The sequence below is a fragment of the Lethenteron reissneri genome, chromosome 23 (assembly GCF_015708825.2).
Source record: "Lethenteron reissneri isolate LAM-NWPU_2019-01 chromosome 23, ASM1570882v1, whole genome shotgun sequence".
Classification (NCBI taxonomy): Eukaryota; Metazoa; Chordata; class Hyperoartia; order Petromyzontiformes; family Petromyzontidae; genus Lethenteron; species Lethenteron reissneri.
The window spans coordinates 12153249-12173508 of NC_083801.1; the positions used below are offsets into that span (position 1 = coordinate 12153249).

Sequence of the window (20260 nt, forward strand, 5' to 3'; positions counted from 1 at the left end):
CTGTAATGGCACTACCATTTTTTGAATCACAAAAAAGCTTCGGTTGAAAATAAGTGGACATAATTCCCCACTACCCTGTGATTATGTATGCGTCTATGTATATCAGTGCTTAAATTCTATATTATTATTACGAATGTCGAATTTGGCCTATAAAAGTTCGATGATGGAAAACAAACTACATTCTTTCTGTGAACAGTTTAGACGGTTACATTGGAAATATAATAGCATTATGTGGTAATAGAATTGATAAACAGAGGGGGGAAATCGCTAAAAGGATATGAAAGAGTTAATTTCAGCAGGAATGCCTTCACACGTACATGACTAGGCACCCCCTGTGTGCTAAGGAAAGCAGGCTGAAGGAAAACTGAAGACCGTCTTTCTGATGAAAATCATATTTTCTAATCAATGAACCTCCACAATCATCAACAACGAAATATACCATAACATTAACAAATATTTAAAAATTTTAAGTTTCAAACAAGCTTACAGAATAATCAAGAAAGGCATCGACATTGTCTCATACGAAATACACTTTCCTCAACCAAACCTGCTCCTCCATGACCATACTTACTGTTCCGTAGGACTATTAAAGCAGGGAGCAACAACGCCTCATAAAACGTCCCACCAAGATGCAGCCAGAGACAGAAACACATACCTTATACAATTTGCCTGCCACATTGAAAGCCAGAAAGCACAGAAAAGCACAGCACCACCACACCTGCAGAAAGTCATCTTATCTACCACAGCACAGCTTCGCCATGCCTGTCTGTATCCGATTAAAAAGTAACACCCACACTCATACGCAAGGCAGTGTGAACATCAGCTAGCATCACGGGCAGATCTGAAACGTCGCGTACAGGCAAGGCTGACTTTAGCTAAAATCCACATCTCGCTCTGACTGAGGTGCCTGTTGATTCGATGGCAATTATATTCAAATCAGTAAACTAAAATGTCATGGCTAAGAGCATTTACTTTAGTGCCTAGGTGTGATAAGACTTAAGCATCTCATAATAAATGTTACTCTGATAATCCCTCTGCCTTGAAAACGGACTAGGAATGGCCCAGTTTTTCTTTTATGATAACCGTAATGGTGTCAACTGGAATCCCTTAAAAGTGGCTAATCGCAGTGCTTGCAATAAGTGCAGCAGATATCGCAGCCAATACTTTTTTTTTTTATAAACCACATTTTTGTTACACACTGTGATGCACCGATAGACGACCATTGCTACATGGAAGAGGAAGTCCCTGCCAGAGAGGAAGCATTTTCATTTTTATCACATCTGATTCCTAATTAATGTCAAATTAACCTTAAAAATTTCAGATTAGGGATCTGATTAGCAAATTAGCAAAACCATCATTAATTTTTTCATCAGTTCCCCAGACTACAAGCGGCAGCAGTAAAAGCATAATTAACCTCTCTGGTAACATTAGGTCAATCCTTTCCCAGCTGTAATATGAAAAGAGAAGGAAGCTGCTGTACGCTTAAACGCTTCTGTGAGAAACTCACATTTACCCGCAAGTTCATTGCAGTTATTGCTGGGTTTATGGAGCCCTTATTACATCTCCATTATAGACAAAAATGCACACATTACTGTGTGAATACAAGCCACCATTTATGATGGAAAAAGACCATACAATGAAAGACATTTGGATGCCATAATGCTATGAAAAAGCAGGCTTTGCTTTATGCATAAATATAACCTGATACCGTAACACATCACTCCCAAGAGGCAAACTCAAACACGCATGTTTTATTGGCTGTGGTTTTTAACGTAAGCAATGTTTCATATAATGTGTCCCATACAATAGCTTTTACTGAAGCTGGGTTATAGGGCATGCCCATGTTTGCCAATCGCTTCTTTGTACGATTCATCATCATGATGTACGATTCACCTCGCAGAATTAAAAAGTGTATTCAGCGATACTCTTAATTTGCATTCTTTGAAATAACATTTGTAAAAGAAAAGACTATGTAATCAAGGGATTGAAACTAATAAAGCAAAAATTAATGCTGCCAAAAAAATAAGCACACATCTGAATATAATAATTTTTTTCACATCTCTAATGTAGATTGTTAATTAATTTCAGTTCAAAATTGAAATGGATATCTTGTTAACTGCCGTGCTTAACAAAGATGATGGATCTTGGCTTTGTATGAACATGTTATTCCAATTGGAAGAATCTGCAAATGTACATACCGACCAATTACAAGACGGACATGGGGTATTCCTCAATGAAGATAATCTAGTCCATAAACCTCAAATGAGTTCATAATCATCAGCCGTGATCAATCCACTGCTAGATGAAGGCCACCCTAAGCCATTGCCATCTCATGGTCCTGCTATGTAATAATCCACCTAGCGCCTGCACACGAGCTCTGTCTCTGGCGTGGACGTACGCTGAAATGAATTGGGCACCTACTATATACCATATTTTCACAGAATTGCTAGTAATCGTTCTTTGTTCACCCATTAAATCTGCCACCGATTCTCAGGATGGGCTTTCTTGCAATGTATTGTCAATTCCTTATTGCGCCTTTTTATGTGACTATTTATTTATTTGCACAGAGCCTATTCAGGTGATCTACATGTAATTTGGAGGGAGTGGTGGCGCAGTGGTTCGTGCACTGCACTTTAACCCCAGTGACCTGAGTTCAATTCCCAGAAAAAGCTGACGTCAGTAGTAGTGAGTGATATCGGAACCGGTCCACCAGGGTGTGCCCCCTTACAAAACCTGCCTGACCAGCATAGTGAAACAAGGTCAAACAACCCCCATGACTGATATGGCATGGGGAGGCCCTCGTCTAGCTGTGGATTTACAAAGGGCTGAATAAGAGCGTTACTTTTGTAGTATTCTTGAATGAGACCGACACTTTGTAGAGGCCACACGCTTTTATTCCGATAACACTAGTCCTCAGGACTCACTGGGGAAACAGTCCCACACACACAACCTAGGGAGGTACAGCCTCCGGCTCTATTCTCATTTCTCTCCTTCCCTAGCCTACAGCTACTCAGCTACTCTCTTCCCTAGCCTACAGCTACTCAGCTACTCTCTTCCCTAGCCTACAGCTACTCAGCCCACTCAGTTCCAGCGGGGCGGCATCCTTGAGGCTTGGGGGTCCAGGATCTCCGGCTCTCCTCCTTCAGCTTCTCCTCCGATCGACCCCTCCGCTCTCCGGGAGCCGTCTTATATATCCCCTCTCTCTGAGGGGCGGGGGTGTCTCGGGCCCTGGCTCTCGCCAGCCCCCTCCCCTCAGAGCCGTTCCAACCACCTCTCGTCCCTGTCAATCCGGGCCGGTCCAGACCGGTACGTACCTCTCCCCTAGCTTGTGTGACCTGTGTGACCTGTGTCAACCTTGGTGTCAACCTTGACCACCACACTTTTATAGGGCTTTTGTGTCATAAGGCGCACAAGGGGAAGATTTGAGGCGGTGACATGGCTGAGTGGTAGCATGTTTGCTGTTTGTTGCAGAGGTTAATGGTACAAGCACAGTGGCTGTCCTGGTTAATACTGTGGGTGTATTAACGATTCAAATATGCGGCGTCTGCTTCACGGTGGACGTTAAAGATACCGTGACAAAATTTGAAAAAGAGTAGGCCATGCGTGGCAGGTGTCATAGTCCATGTTTGATCAATTACTCGCATATTATCTTAATTGGGAAAAAAACACCGTGACATCACCCCCCACTTGGAAGACTAATGCCCATTTACTGTAGACAGTTGGTAATGTCAAGACATTGTCACGCAGGGACAGCTCCCACTGGATGTCCCCTTGACTAGACTGCAGCAGGGCAATGAAATGGTTAAGATGAGATTTAATATCAGGAACATGCTTGGAGTTGCCGGAGTATTTAAGCACTCTATAAATGCAAATCCTTATCCTTACCTGCAACAATCTTTTGCAGTGCGGAGCGATCCCCATTGATGGCGGCAGCGTGGACCTGGCTGGTCAGAGAAGGGCTCTTAGAGAGGGACAACTCTGAGGCAGAGGCCATCAGCCTTGGCTGTGGCAGATGCAGCTGGCTCGTCATCCCATTCTGCAGCACACACAAAAGGCAAATTTAAATGCATGTGCTACTACTAAAATATCACACCTCACTTTGCTGTTCTGTAATGCTTGTAAGGTGAATGCAAAGTGCTGTAATGTGAAATGACAATGCTATGAGAGTGGAAATCCAGAGCATTTGAATTCAAATGTTTTGTTAATTAAAAGTCACACGAGTACAATTTCATTGGTTTACACCACAATCATACCTCACTTTTCCAGGTATTCCGAGGAATAGAACAAGATTGTTAATACATTTTAAGTGAAAACAAGGCAGTATTAACTATCAATGTGTGATGTGTTCATAAAGCTACACCTGTTAAAATCACTGCAAGTCAAATAGATAAATTTGTATTGCACTTAGACAATTATTTACTCTTGGATTGCTCTCCTGAGGCCTATACAATTAACTTTTGTCATTATTCTTTTAAGATTACATAACTTGGTTCTTTGAATGTTGAGCACATCCAGGGAAACAAACTAAGGTCAAGAAACTAAGCTATACCAATCATGCCAACGTATTGGTTCAGCACATTGTCATGATTACATCTTGGTGGAAACTCAACAATGACTTGCATATGGAAAGAATGGCCCTCTGTTATAGGAATGTGGAATTATCACAAGTGGTCCTGGTCCACCAATGGAGATGAACACCGTTTGAACGGGGAGATACTTTGACTTTGAATATTAATGGCACTTTCTTATTTTCATCTAAATTCCAACTCAAATCTCTCATAGCCAGTGAGAAACAAATAACTGCAGAGGGTACAGTAAAGTCATGCAGGTAACAAGAACAACACAAGGCATTCCAGCAGTTCTCGTGCCCTTGACACGTCTGATAAATGTGCATATACACTATCTCCAAAATGTTATAATTTTACATCAAATGGAAAGAATTCTGACAGGGCAGTATTGATGATGTTCAATTAGTTACAATACTAAGCTTATAAATATAAAATGCATTCTTATTTCCCCACAGTAATTGAAACACAGGAATTCAATTTTATATCCAATGTCTAATATTTTGTACTATTTCTTTTTGACCTTAGCATTTCTTGGTATTTATTTGTTCAAAAAAGCACAACCTTCAGAATCGATTAAGAGTTACTTTCAAAATAAAATATTAGTGACTTTTGCAGAAATGCCACATTTGACTTCAAGAACTTTAAACATGTATAGTGTATAACCACAATACACCATTTAATATATTTACATATCATTTAGGAGTAAATGATAACTTGTTTTAAAAATATTTAACTGCAAAGGTTGGTATATGCATGATTTAAATATCGAAAACAGAAGGCACTACATTTGTTTGATCAAATTGGAAAAGCACAATGGCACAATCTTTGAATACAATCAGAAAAGTTCCAAATTCAAAAAAACTACCTTAGGAAATACTATTACACGTAAAATTGAGTGAGGCTATATCTAGACCCCCCCCCCCCCTGAATTATGGCAAATTATAATATTTTAGCCACTTTATAGCATTCGTAGGTTGAACGTGCTTCGATCCATATCAATCAATGCCTAACATGCCCTGAAATTCCTGACATTCTATCGTTTTCATCCTGAAGACACCACGTTTATATTTTGCCTCCGTCGATACGAAATACGTTCGGCATTTCCAAAGACCCTCGGTTTTTTTCATACACGCAGTTCAGCTAGTTTGTTACTGTAAAAATGTGTAATGCATATTTAATTAAATTAATCATCTGCAATGATCTGAAAATAACTCATCTATTAGCAAAACCCACAGCTGGCCTAAAAGGCGACGTGAGCTGCCTTCCAGAACCATCTATCATCGGGCGCACACGGCACCCACTTCTGCCTCCTGCTCGCACGTAATAGTCGGCCTTGTTTCATTACTGACGTAGATACATGGGATGCATTAATTTGCCTGATGAATCATGGATCAATGTCCTGTAAATTAAAAAAGGAAAAATTCCCATGCACTGTAATTAGGCATGCGATGGTGCGGGCCAGCTAGCTCTTCTCGAGGTCCGACACGCGATCCTTTATCGAGGGATTCTCCTCCACCACCATCACCGTTTCTGATCTGCACACCTCCGCTACAAATGGAGGCTTGCTTCAAGAACATTGCAAAGCAACCAGCGGTGATATTTGTGTGTTGTATTGTTTATTGTATGCATGGAGAATGGCACATTTCATGCCTACTCTGTTTTGGAGTCCTTTAATACACTACTGTTTTGTGCATAATGATGGGATGGAAGAAAATGTGGAAAATTACGTTGATGCGGACTGCTTTCTGTATCTGAATTAGATTTTTTTTACCATGCCATGCAGCTCCTGAAAAAAAACGTGTCATATTTTTTAAATACTGTCGTTGTACAGTATTTGTGGTCCTACATCGAGTTTTAGATATCATTTATATGCAAAATTAATGTAAATGTTAATTTCACTTAGCTATTATGCATGTAAAAGAAACTAGGAAGGTATAATTAAAGTCAAGTTCATATAGGTTAACATTACCATCATCTTAATAATAGTTCTGTAAATATTATGTAAATGGCACAATCATTGTATTTCTGCAATGTCAAAATGAGAATAATCATTTTATATGCTTGACATTTCATTGCTTTGTGGAAAATGCATTTTAATACTTGGACTTATCAGGTACTGTATAATGTATCACAGTGCCAGGATAAATGATAAAAAATAGTTTTTTAAGGAACACTTTTATTGCTTAAACCTAAATGTGATTTTCATTCAGCGTCTCATAAATACAAATGAGGAATTATTTGTATTCGTAAAGTTAAATTATACTCTAAAAGGCTTGTTATTAAATGAGTTGACAATTTACATAATCCATAGAGACTGGTAGCAAAGCAAAAAAAAGAGCCAAATAGATAAAAAAAAATTAAGCACAGTGCTTTTAAACACAGCCTTTTCCCAAATGTACAAAAACTATCTTTACAGCTTCTGAAATTCAGTGTGCAGCATTGTTGAAACCTGTATCTTGTTTTGTTCTTTTTCCATTTCACACTAACGAGATAAATGTAGTGGAATTTAAGTAAATTAGGTATCTTTGTGCCACCTGAGCTTTTTTGTTTGGAAGACTGTGTAATTTACTGTGACACGTCTATGAAGTCTCGCTGCGTACACCAAATCAATCGAGCACACGAGCAAGACGGTCTTTGTGCTCCGCTTGTTAGATGAAGGTTTTCTTTAAATGAGGAAATGTCAAGCAATTAACGAACAGACAGCTGACTGAGGTCAGAATCTACTTGCAGAATCTCTGACAGTTGGATCGTCAAGAGGCTTAGCCATGGCTGACCTTTTTTAAAATAAAATAACTGCCGAGTAATGTTTTTTTATTCCCCATTAATTGCGCACAAAGCCATACTTAACATTTTATTTGAAATTTACGTGTTTGATTATTAAGAAGCTATCGTTTCTCTTTCAAACGCTTTCATGTGGAAAACAAAGTTCCTCATTCTCTTTGAAATAACTGTAGGCATTTCGCCGATTGCCCGATTTTCAACAGCTCCGGGCATGTCATATTTCAGTCAATTGCTTTGGAGAAAAATACACCATAATTGATCAACAACTAAGTGATCCTTTCTCCAGATGTTAAATCATTTCCTAGTTTATAATTACTACTATAATGAGCCAAGAATGTCTGTTTGTGTGTAACGCGCGTGACGTCACTCCACATGCCGCACCCCCCGTCATTAATATTCATGAGCGGGTGGATTTTAACACTCACGCAGAAGGTCGAGCGGAAACATTTTTTTTTGCAAATTCGCTTTAAGTTTGACGTTTCTTTATTGAAAGTTAATCTAATAAATAATTCAGCACTTGCGACAAAAGGTAATTCTAATTTATGCTTCGACATTATGGTAAAATAGACATTTCTCGGTGATTTTCCAGATATTGTATCGAATTCCAATTTATTTCAACCCAGCGACCGAAAGCAAAAGAGAATAAAGTATCAGAGCAGTGAATTTGAACAAATTGAAGGTCAGTTATATACAGTGCTACATGTAACATGAAGTGAGGTGTTTTATGACTTTGTTTTGTGCCAGATTCACTGCCATTAATACAGTGCTACAGTGAAATGCAGTGAAGTGTTTGATGACATACTTTCGTGCAAGATTCACTGCCATTAATTTTACACAAGATACAATTATACTCTGCTCAATTTTTTCGTAAATATTACAGCTTCCGTCCTAGTTAGTAGCTTAATAAAGTATCACCACGGGTATCAAAAGAAATGAAATGGCCTTTAACACAATTTAAAAAATGCTTTCAGGGCTGTCATCTTTCTTTAAAAAAAACTCGATACAATTAAAATGTTAAAGTCTAGCACTCTTGAGAGGCATGATAGGAAAGTTACTACTCCGTACCGACACACAGATTTAGTCGAGCTGCAAGACACACCGATGTACATCAATCAATCATAAATTAATTAAGAATGCAAAACTCATCAACTGGAAATACCATCTGTGTTCAAATGACCATGTGAACAGTTTACAGATGAAAATGCATTTACTCAGGAAATTTCAACTACTACGATTTTTGTTTACTAATCTTTTCATAAAACGTAACACATCGTGAGCTGTTAATTTCCACACATTCTATATGTACATCGCCAAAGCTATGTGGGACACATACATGCTTTTAAATGCTTCTCTCAGCATGTGGACGAGGATTTTAATATGGTCTTATCACAAGATGAGCAGATATTATCTTGGCCAGATTGAATGTTCAACCTAACAGCAATTGGTAAGCATGTCAATACACTATATCGTGTGGATTGAGACAGAAATTAGAAAATGACCATGACTTTAGAATGCTTCTCCAGCATTTAAAATTCTACAATACAAACCATCATAGTGTATTGCCGTCGCCGCTCAATGTCGTACTGAGTGAGCATCAGTAATTTGCGACGCTTGTAAAACCCGTGAAACTTGAACTTGGAAGTGCAAGTCACTCGTGTTTGCATGCATAGTCGCGGGTACTTTATCTAGCAAGCGCATTCCCTGCGTGACAGCAGGAGGGTGTGTTTAAAGCATAAATGTCACAGTTACGCAAGCGCTGGATCTAAGGAACCCAATTCCAGAGTGCATAATGCGTTTAAGAATTATAGTCATTTGCGGAGAACATACCTTATGTTTCGTATGAGAACATACCTTGTATGCCTTGTATGTTCTCATACAAAAAATACATTTGCAAATGTATGTTTGAACTTTTATGGTCATAACAAAATCTAAATTGTTACAACAAGGTTACTATGTATAGCAGATAATCTGTGACTTAGGTGGAAACATCAATTTATTTAAAATCATTAATTTTTATACTCCATTGCTCATCAATAACATAACGTATGTAGTATATCATTGCCCCAAACGTGACAGATTTCTTCCAATAGGGTCTGCTATCTGCCCTGGGCATTATTGCATGCTTACTCTTGGGATGATTTATGCCAGCAGCACTACAATTTTTTTAGTTTTCTAAAGCTCAATGAGCAGTAAATGTAAATTAAATGACTAAGAATATATACCAAGTTTGTGTCTTCATTAGAAAATAAAACCTCTATTTTAATACACTACAAGCCCGAGAAGATGTTGCTTGCTCTGTAAACATAAATGACTTAATCCTATAATGTTGTGCTCTGAGAACTCAGAACTCTAATGATAAGTATGATACAAAACACCAGGGCCTCAACTCCAAGAGCAATAACAAAGTTGTCCGACAGGCACCAAAGGAGATGTAATGTATTGGCGTTGACCCCAGGACCCTAATTTTCTCCGCCAGTCCGCCTCATTTACATCAGTCTGAGTGCGGGCCAAAATGGAGGGCTAACCCTCTTTCATCAATAAATCAATTACCACTTCTCTCTGCTAATATCTAATTAATAATTCATTGCAATGTGGGGATAAAAAGATCTATACGTACACCGTGCAGCTGGCCCTGGGAAAAAAAGGGGGAAAATGTGCCGCAGAGGTTTTTAACAGTGAATTTTAAAAAAGGACTTAAAGCTGTTAATTTGTCAATTTGTTGAATTCCCATAAACGCACATCTTTGTTCTTTTTGCCACTGCGCATAATACAGCATGCTAACTCATATGAGCTTGCGAGCTATTTAATTTTTCATTCGGCGCTCAAAATCAGACAATGCAATTTTAGCCACAGTATTTGTTTATTTACATTATTTTATTTTGTTGTTAAATTAATGGGGCGTGTTTTTCTAGTCTTTCAGCCATGATTTGTTCCTCAAAACACACGTGAACTAACGCGAGTGTTTACAAAGGAGAGTCACGCAAATGGTTTGTATTCTACAAAAAAAAGACTTGTTTTGTGATTCTCTTGGAGGTGTGGCTCTCTAGTATTTCGAGCACACTGCACCCTACATCCCATCACTGCGAGCCTGGCTGTCCATCATCTCAGTCGGTCCATTCTGCACAGCTGCGGCTTGCGGACAGTTTGTAATAACAGGCAAAAAAAACACACCGAGAACATAAAAAATTGCCACCTTCACCACAGTTATTAAGGTGTTCATCAATTTATTTGGATCACGGTAAACGGTGGTTTTTTTTGTTATTGTCCCACTGCTGGTGTTATTAAAGGTGGATCGATGGTAACAAAATAGGCTGAGTAGCAGAAGTAAAACGCTCCACGGATTGCTATTGGCAGCTTTGCGTGTCCTGAACAGAGATGCTCTCACAGTGCTGTGTGATGAATTCGGCCACCGCAGAAAAATGACAATAAAATAATCAGCAGGCAATACTCCATGGATGATTACATTCAGCATTGTGCAACCCCAAGTGGACACTGGCTTAAGGTTTACTAACTTGCCGATTTGTTTTGTGTAGAGCATCTGTAAGGGTCCGATCGATACTTATTCAATAAACTCGTCGTAGGCACTTTCCGTCTTATGAAAAGAAATTACATTGCCTCTCGGATGGCACAATCTAATATGGGATACTGTATTATTATTTTTTGCGTATAATGTCCCCACTTAAACCCTGCTGTCTTCTCTGTCAATATATGTATTTAAAATAACTGGGTGCATTCCATGAATTTTCTAGTTTATATTTCCACTGAATAGGAAAACAAAAAATCTCCTTTTGAAAGTGACATTGTGTTCTATGCAGCAGTTGTTGGGAAACGAAAGCTATCTCCATGCGAACAATAAAATAAATAATATTGTCAGCTGTAATTACACGAGTAAATGAATGAATCCCAAAGAGCTGAGGTATGGAGTTTGGGGTAACCAAGGTTGAGTACAATGCCCTAATCTGTAGTAATTCGTTGCACAATGTCAGGACTACACACGCCTTGCTACAAATGAGTGTTCATTTGTTTTTTTTGCCTATATAGAAGGGCTCCCATTGAGATTTTGTAATAAAAAAATTACATTGAGAGCTCGTGGATATATAATCCCAGCCCCCCCACCCCCTCAAGCTCCCCCCATACCGATGCCTACCAAATTGCACATGCTTATCCACTATATGATTTCAAATTCAGTTTTCATCACACACAGCACTATTGTGGAGAGGATAATCAGTACCTGGACTGATAATCTGAATTATTTGGTCATGTGAAGAAACATTCAACATTTCGACCTCATTCTCATTAACTACATATCAGCTTTCAAATGACACACCATTTGTTGCAACAGGTGGAGCTGTGAAGGAGGCAATCTCTGGACATACATACATATTAGCCACCTATATATCCAACATGCACCCGATGTTGATCAATCCCAAAGGCTAAGCAGTCTTGAACCTGGAGAGTGCTTAAATTGGCAACCACTGCATGAACCAGGTTGTCGTAGAGCTGTCGGACTACATGGTGAGCAGCAGAAAACAATTCAGAAAATCCCATTGTTGGACTCTATTTTTATGCTCCCACACAACTAGTGTCTTATGGTCAAATAACCCAACGATTGGTACGGCATGGGCAATGCCTTATCCAGCAGTGTTTCGATAAAGTGCCGTATATATGTATGATAAGCTAAACAAGGGGATACAAGTTAAGTGCTTTTAAGTTTTAAAACCCCCACCATAAATCTGATGTTAGTACAATTAAATCAGAACGTGCTGAACTCGTAATAAACAGACAACTCCTTTTTGCTAAGCCATCTCATTGTCTTAACTAATCTATTTGGTTACAACTACATTCAACTACATTTGTATGTGAAGATAAAGAGACGAGTGTTTGGATTTGTATGTTTGGTAAAAGCATCGGTGCTTAACAGCATAGCCATGGTCACTTAACATTGACAACGCAGTCAAACTTCCAGTCTCCATTCACAATTGACGTGGCTCATCCATTAAAACTCCTAGAGCTCGGACTAAAATAAGTGTTTTATAAAAAAAACACAAATGCAATTTAACATTAAAAAGAGCTCGACCAATGTTGCACAATTATATCATGAGGTAACATTTTGATATCACCACACCCTTTCAACAATTTCTAGCCTCTGCCAGATCCTGGAGATGAAGCACAGTTGACACGCGACCTCAAAGATCTGCTCGAGCAGGATCCCCCACATCTGATCTGCTACCTTTGGCCACTGGCCCGGTGGAGACACTCCAAATACCTGTCTCTGTAACATGTCTTACTTCCCTGCCATGCTCTCTTCCAAACTTCCATGTGGCTTATCCTAGCTTGCCATGATATCCCTAGCATTTGTCTCAAGACACCTGTGCTCAAATGCCTACAATTTATTTTCAAATTGCTTAGTTAGAAACCAGCTCTCGAACGCATAAGGTGCTGTATATTTAATCAGGGTGGCTGGATTGTCTTGATGTGGGTAGCTAGTTTTACCAAGTTGACAATATCACAATTTCCACTTGTGCTTTTAGAGTACCTTTAAACACAAACATATGGTGTTTAAAAGTTACCGTATACACACGAGGGCTCTAACAATTCACCCCTGCCTCCCCACAACCTTCTCTTCGGAAATTCTATGAATTGTCACAATTCAGCGTTACGATTCAACTCAAGAAAATATTTTTTAACATTGCAGTGAAGGGTTGCACCTATCATGAATTGCTTGCAAGGGGTGATTTAAATACTTTACATACTATATAGGGTGTTTCAAAAAGATGGACCCGATTTAAATCGCTATATCTCTACAACCACGAACCGCCCATGAATGAAACTCTTACCACTTGAAAGGGCGGGGCATAGAGAGAGGGCGGGGCATAGAGAGTGCGGGGCATAGAGAGGGCGGGGCATAGAGTTTCACAATGATTACCGTGAGATGCCTCTCCCAGCGCACAAACAGCCCCAAGCCTCAGTCATTCGCAAGACACACTGCCTCAACGTTGGATAGGTCGCACAGGACCCCAAGACTTGGTGCTACACTCTTGGCCCCCAAGATCCCCAGACATCACACCCTGCGACTTTTTTTTTGTGGGGATACGTCAAAGACTGTGTTTTTGTGCCACCATTAGCGACTAATCTGGATGACCTCAAAAACAGAATCACGGCAGCGGTGACGTCAGTGGAAGAAGACACTTTGAGAGGCGTTTGGGACGAATTCAACTATCGTCTCGATGTTGACCGTACAGCAGGTGGAGGGCACATAAAGCATTTATAAAATGGTTAGTAAAACTTGATAACTCATTAAACCGTTTGACTTTTTGTGTAATTGTAACATGTTGCCATCGTGAAATATACTGCTTTGAAATTGGGTCAGTCTCTTTGAAACACCCTGTATATACGAATAGGAAGACACCGATTTGACACACGCGATTCCATTAATTAATAGTCAACATTAATATGGATCCAATGCATCATAACCTTGATACTGCACGATATAAAGAACACTGCATAGTGCTGGGTACGTTGCACTATAGATATATTCTATTATCCTCCATGTGCTAACCTCCTAAAAGGCCTTCTGAAATTGCAAAAAAACCGACCTATATATTACAAAACTATTTTACACAGCCAATGGAATTTACATGCTGGCAAGGATGACAATTATAAATTGTGCACCTGCAAGCTCTGTTCTAATTTCTTGTTTTTTTAAAAACCCTATACTTGCGACGATAGTTTTAGCATCTGATGCTTATGGCATGCAATGTTAACTGCAAATATGCAGTGCATTAACTTGCGATTAGTCAACTGCTGCATGTTTATCGAGTTCAAGCACGGGCAATTTATTCTTAATTAGTTTAATAGGAGCTGATCATTAATCATGATGATACATGCTTAGGAGATGCTCCCGATATCAACGTTAGCATCCACATGTTACACGGTAAAAAAAGAAAATGACCGTGGAGACCAATGGTACGCTGGATTAAGACAATAGGGATTTTACTTTTAAAAGATGACGGTATCTGTTATACAACATGGGTTTACTGACATTAAATTAACACTGGTAACTGACAAAATATCACATTATGCAAACGAGCACAATAACAAACAAAAATATAGAATTAGAGGGCAGAAATGCATTACAATTATTCATTCATCTTGCCCGCTCTCATTTATGCCACGTAAACTTAGCCTTCAAAATTAAAATATACGTACTGAATAGTAAAATAAAATTAAGGTACTAATGTTGGAAGTTGTACGCAAACAATAACCCCACAGCCCTTGAAGTACTACATGGCTGCAAATATTTTAGCTCCCGTTCTCACTATAAAACCCCTACCCACGGTATCTATCGTGACGTGCGATATTGTCGCACAATAACATTGTCAGCGTTAATTCACGACTGATGTAAAAAAGTTAGAATAAAAAAAATGGGAAAACACACGAACATGCCACTGTCATTTGAGCTCTGAGTGCAAATTTAGCAATGGAGTAAATTTTGACGTAATCCCAATTACATGTGGCAGTGCAGGGACGTGCTTGCTGGTACCTTGTTCCACATTGTGCTTTTACCCTCTCAAGGGACACTGATGAAACTTCAATGATGTTAATTTCTCATATCAACACAGCTATGAGAGTTCAAGATGCGTGTGGGGTGGGGGGGGCAACGAGCGGCATTTGTACGGCCGTGTATTTATACCAAAGAATTGTCAGTGATTCTGAACCAGGAACCCTTTAATGTGAAAATAATTGAACACTACATTTCATACACGGTAGCAGGGACAGGTTACTTCCAATACTAAGTACTATGCGATTGAGATATATATAGAACTGTAACTATATAACATTTGCAACACCGTATATGTGATTGTCCCTCGTCTGTAAATGAGCATTGGGCAATGTTTTTGTTTAAATCTTATGACAGTGAGTGCTTAGCCAGTGGAGAAAATTCCGTGTTTATATGGCAGGACTTCGTCTATCCACAGCACAACTATTGTTGGTTTTCCACAAAGTAGCGGTCCAAATTGTATCATCAATCCACCGGTGAATGAAAGCCTCTCTAAGCTGCGGTCTCCCAATCCTGTGATGTAATAACATTACTGTTGGCTTATTTTGCTGACTAAAACTAAGTGGTGAGATCAGAATTGGGGCTCGGAGACAAAGATTTAGTCACACTTATCCAAAATGTGTTTATTTTACTGCCTTAATAGGTGCTAGTAAGTCGTAAAATCACCTGCATAACTGAACAATTTAGTCTAAACAGGGGATGATTGGTTGTGGATGTGTATGAAAAGGTCGCAATGCCAATTATTGACACGACGGACACCATCGCTTCCTTCTCTCCATGAGAACCTGCAACCAATGCTGCACATCCGACCTCCCAAGATCCGCTGTTACTCCCATCAACAGCCGCCGTCTGGCTTGAGGTCTTCTCATTAAGGCACCGTCTCCCCATCCTTCAAAGACTACTTTTGTAGAGTCCATCATAGTGGCTTTAGGGCTTTCCTTCGCACAGACCCTCCTCTTGCCTCCTCCTTCCGATGGCTGTCTCAGAATCTGCCCTGTCCACAATTCTGCACGCGTGCCCTATTCAGCACAGCACAAGCACCTCACAATAACATCTGCAAAACCTTCATGCCACATCCTATTACAAACTTACAAGCTGCTTAGTCTGCGGTCACTTCTACAGCACAGTGATGAGAGGGGTGGAGAGATGCATCGATTGATATCAATTAATCTAACGACACGTGCAAACGCATCGGGTGTGCAAAAATCAATGTTTTTCAATTCACGCGTTACGCTTAATGGAAGCCACTAAAGGTGCTATCATTCAATGCGATATTTATTCTTTTTTTAAATCGCCGAATTAAGGGGCCGTCTATAAATGACGTCACACGATTTTGGACGATTTTTGACCCCCCCCCCTCGTCACACGGCGTCACAAAAAGTCAGACCCCCCCCCCTCAAATATGACGTCACAAAGCTCTGCCCCCCCCCACCAAAATAAACATGCTTCAAATTGCTTTCAACTATTGTCATTGTAGTGCACATTTAATGTGGCGCTGCACTCTGATGTTGTAGGAGAAAACATTTATGAAGTCTATTTAATTAAGTAGAACACGTGTTGCCTATATTTATTTAAAGTTGCGCATCTTGATGTGACGTCACATTTCTCAACCCCCCTCCCTCGTCACACATCGTCACAATTGTCTGACCCCCCCCCCCCAGGTGCGTGACGTCATTTATGGACGACCCAAAACTACATTTGTCAAACTTTCAAACCTTCTCTGGGGGGTTTGGGGGTTGCAAGGTGGCCATATAGCACGACAGGGCAATGAGGGCTTAGGAAACCCGTCTCCAACGAAGGACCCATCTCGAGAAACTCCGTGAGGTTTCCCCAAGATAAATATCCCAAAACCTCATGGTATTACCCTATTACTCCCATTCGCAGGACCCTTCTTAATACCAAAAAAAAGTGCCTTGTGACTTTATCAGATATATCAGGGAATTGTCATTCGATCTGGGCTCAAACACAGCTCCTTTTTTTCGTGACTGCATGGATTCATATTATTGGTTCTTTCGGTAAAGTCACGTAGAAGGGAAATAATGAAATTAAAATAAATGAACACTGCAGTGTTCATTCGGACGCTGCCTTTCCGACAGCCCTGTTCTTCACATGAGGACGGCTGCTTGCGTTGTGGCCGAAACGTCGTGAGAATTTTATCTTATTCCGTTTTATTTTTATTATTTTACTATTTCCCTTCTACGTGACTTTACCGAAAGAACCAAGAATATGAAACAACAATTTTTTTAATGTTGGCAAAAGCGCGTCACCTCGTTCCACCACGCAATCTGTACCGTGGTACAGCTATATTCTTGGTACAGTAGTCAATGTTATTATGTAACCAGTCGTGGACAAGACCACCACGGCCTGGAGAAAGGCCTTCATCCAGCAGCAAATGCCCATGGCTAATTGTGACAATTATGATGAATGACAGACACATTTGCCACCGCGGTATATGCCACGTGGGTGACGACCACAAAGACAAAGATGCCCCTCCCCCCGTGTAGCCTGCAACAGACTGTTGGGGCAAGTGCTGTCAGCGAGTAGCACCTCTGAAGGCTCCCCGGCCACTGTGGCACACGAAGGGGTGGGTGGCCACCACCACCACCATCACCACCACCATCACCACCACCATCACCATCACCACCACCATCACCATCACCACCACCACCATCACCACCACCACCATCACCACCACCACCATCACCACCACCATCACACCACCACCACCATCACCACCACCACGACCTCCACCATCACCACCACCACCATCACCACCGCCACCATCACCACCGCCACCATCACCACCACCACCATCACCACCACCATCACCACCATCACCACCACCATCACCACCATCACCACCACCACCACCATCACCACCATCACCACCATCACCACCATCACCACCACCACCACCTCCACCATCACCACCACCACCATCACCACCACCACCATCACCACCACCACCATCACCACCACCACCATCACCACCACCACCATCACCACCATCACCACCACCATCACCACCATCACCACCACCATCACCATCACCACCATCACCACCACCATCACCACCACCACCACCACCACGCCCGACCGCCTTTGTCTCCCCAAGTGGCGATGTTTGAAGACACCGCTGTACCAGCGCGACCTATTTGATGCGGTATCGACTCATGGGGCCCAGGACGGGTTCGGCTAATCCTGCAGGCGGTGTTGGGAGGCCGTGAGCCGGAGTCGAACTCGGCCTGCCGGGTTCGTGGCGCTTCCCCCTAACACCCACCCAGAGCCGCGCACTGTCCGCGTTTCCGGCTCTTCCTACACCACCATCGGCCCCTCTCGCCCAACACAGAAACAACAACAACAACAAACACAACAAGCCGCGTTGACGTGGCCGCGAACACAGGCACCCAACAAAAAGACAAGGGCCGGACGCTTGAAGTCGCTTGCCCAGTGAATGGACAATTTGAAACGCCACACGCCACGTGCACTGTACGTGTGTACACACACACGGCGAGGTGGTGATGCTGTGGTGATGTGTGGTGCTATCGTTACCGCTGCCGCTCTCCTTCTTGTTATTGTCGTTGAACCCACAAGCGCAGAAACCCATCGGCGGTTTATCGGCCACCGCACAGCTTAGCCCGGTAAACAACTTTGCTGGAATAAGTTAAGAGTAACACACACAACACACACAACACGCGCGTACATGCCGTGTCCAGAAGGGGGTACGGTGGGGTGGGGGGTGGAGACCCTCGGGGAGCCGCTCGCAAAACACGGAAGCGGTCCTCGTCCCGGGCGACTGGCGACGGAGCGCGCGAACTTCCGCGTTCTGCGGCGTACGGGGGGGGGGGGAGAAACTCCACGGCGCTCCGGAATCCGTGGTCGAGGTGGACTCCGTCTCGTATCTTGCGTTCGCACAGAGTTAAAAGGACAGGTTGTGGACGGGGGTGGGAGGTCGAATGGGTTTACCAAACTGGTCGTGTTGACAATGATAGGATTTTTTTATTTTTTTTTGCCAATGTAGAAGCAATTGCAGATTGTAATGAATGATTTTTTGTTGTATGATACAGCTGCTGTAATGTTAAATGTCCCCGGGTCTGAGCAGCGTAATATGAACACAACTTTGACGTTATGACAGCCTTGCAGAGAAACACGTAGGCTTTCGCGACCAATATATAGGGTTTTGTTTGGGGGGGGGGTTAGATCGCGTAAATATAAATGTGTCGTTAAACCCGCCACAACATTTGCTCTCCAACACACCGGTGTGCTGTACTAGTGTGTGAAACAGGTACAGAGGCGAACACCACATGCAGTACCATGCAGTGGGACACTAGGGGCACGGTGCTGGTTGCTAGCAGGAGGACGCCTGACGAGTCCTACCGACAGAGTAGGGGATTGCAGCCTCCACCAGCGCCGTAGGGAATCACCACAGAGTGCGCCACTAGAAGAGTGTGGTGGGGGCTATGTGAGGACATGTAATGTGGGCCAAAGGTGAACGAGGGGGCACGGGGGGGAGTAGCTGAGTACGTTTAGAGAGTTCTTGATAGAGACGTGGTTGAAGGTGGGGCCAGAGAGGGAATAGGTGCTGTGTAGCCTGGAACCGTCGGGAAGATTCTAGACGTAGGGCGCGGCCGAGGGTGGAGCCAGGCCTCGCCGAGAGGGATAAAAGGGAAGCCCCGATCACAGATCCGGGCTGTCTAGTGTGAAGAGGAACCCAAGAGCTACGTCTTCGTCCCCGTCTTCGACATCGTGGGCAGGCAGCATGTGGCTGCGCTGACCCGATTATAGATTGTCCCGTAACAAGAGTGAGAATAGGTGTGTTGTAGTCCTATGCGTAACAAGAGTGAGAATAAGTGTATTTAGACCCGTGTGTAACTGGAGTTACGTAAGTGTGAAATAACTGGTGTTGCCTCCTAAATAGTGTTTCAGAATGACTGACTAAACTAGTAACAAATTCCCATTGTTCGGTATACTTGACAAACCTTACTAATTGGCTGTGTTGGGTGGTGGTGGGTTTAACGACATTTATATTTACGCGATCTAACCCCAAAAAAACCCTATATTATAGAGCCTGTAATATTCTCAAGAACATATATCATTGTGATAGAATAATAATTATGTCACTGACATATTCAGAAGTCTCACTGAGCTATTGAACTCTTTTCCAGGAGGGTCAGTTAATTTTCAGCGAGTGTTTTGAGTTGCACCCTTCGGATGAGACTTAAACAAATCAAAACTAAGCATCCCATATATGCTACGGGAAGAGATTCATAAGGTAACATTGGCCGATGGACAAATATGTTCCTTTATTTTCACAGGGGAAACAGACCACGGTACAGTATTATCCGTCAGC

The 20260-nt window shown here is 41.8% G+C and overlaps 1 protein-coding gene across 1 annotated transcript in view; it reads right to left on the minus strand.

The window, feature by feature from the left end:
* INVS (inversin) overlaps nt 1–18627 on the minus strand; it is a 64637-nt gene extending 46010 nt beyond the window's left edge. The window contains 2 exon segments of the mRNA XM_061557210.1: nt 3886–4036; nt 18463–18627. Coding sequence (XP_061413194.1) covers nt 3886–4030 — 145 coding nt within the window. The 5' untranslated portion in view covers nt 4031–4036; nt 18463–18627.
* Between the last annotated feature and the right edge of the window lie 1633 nt (nt 18628–20260).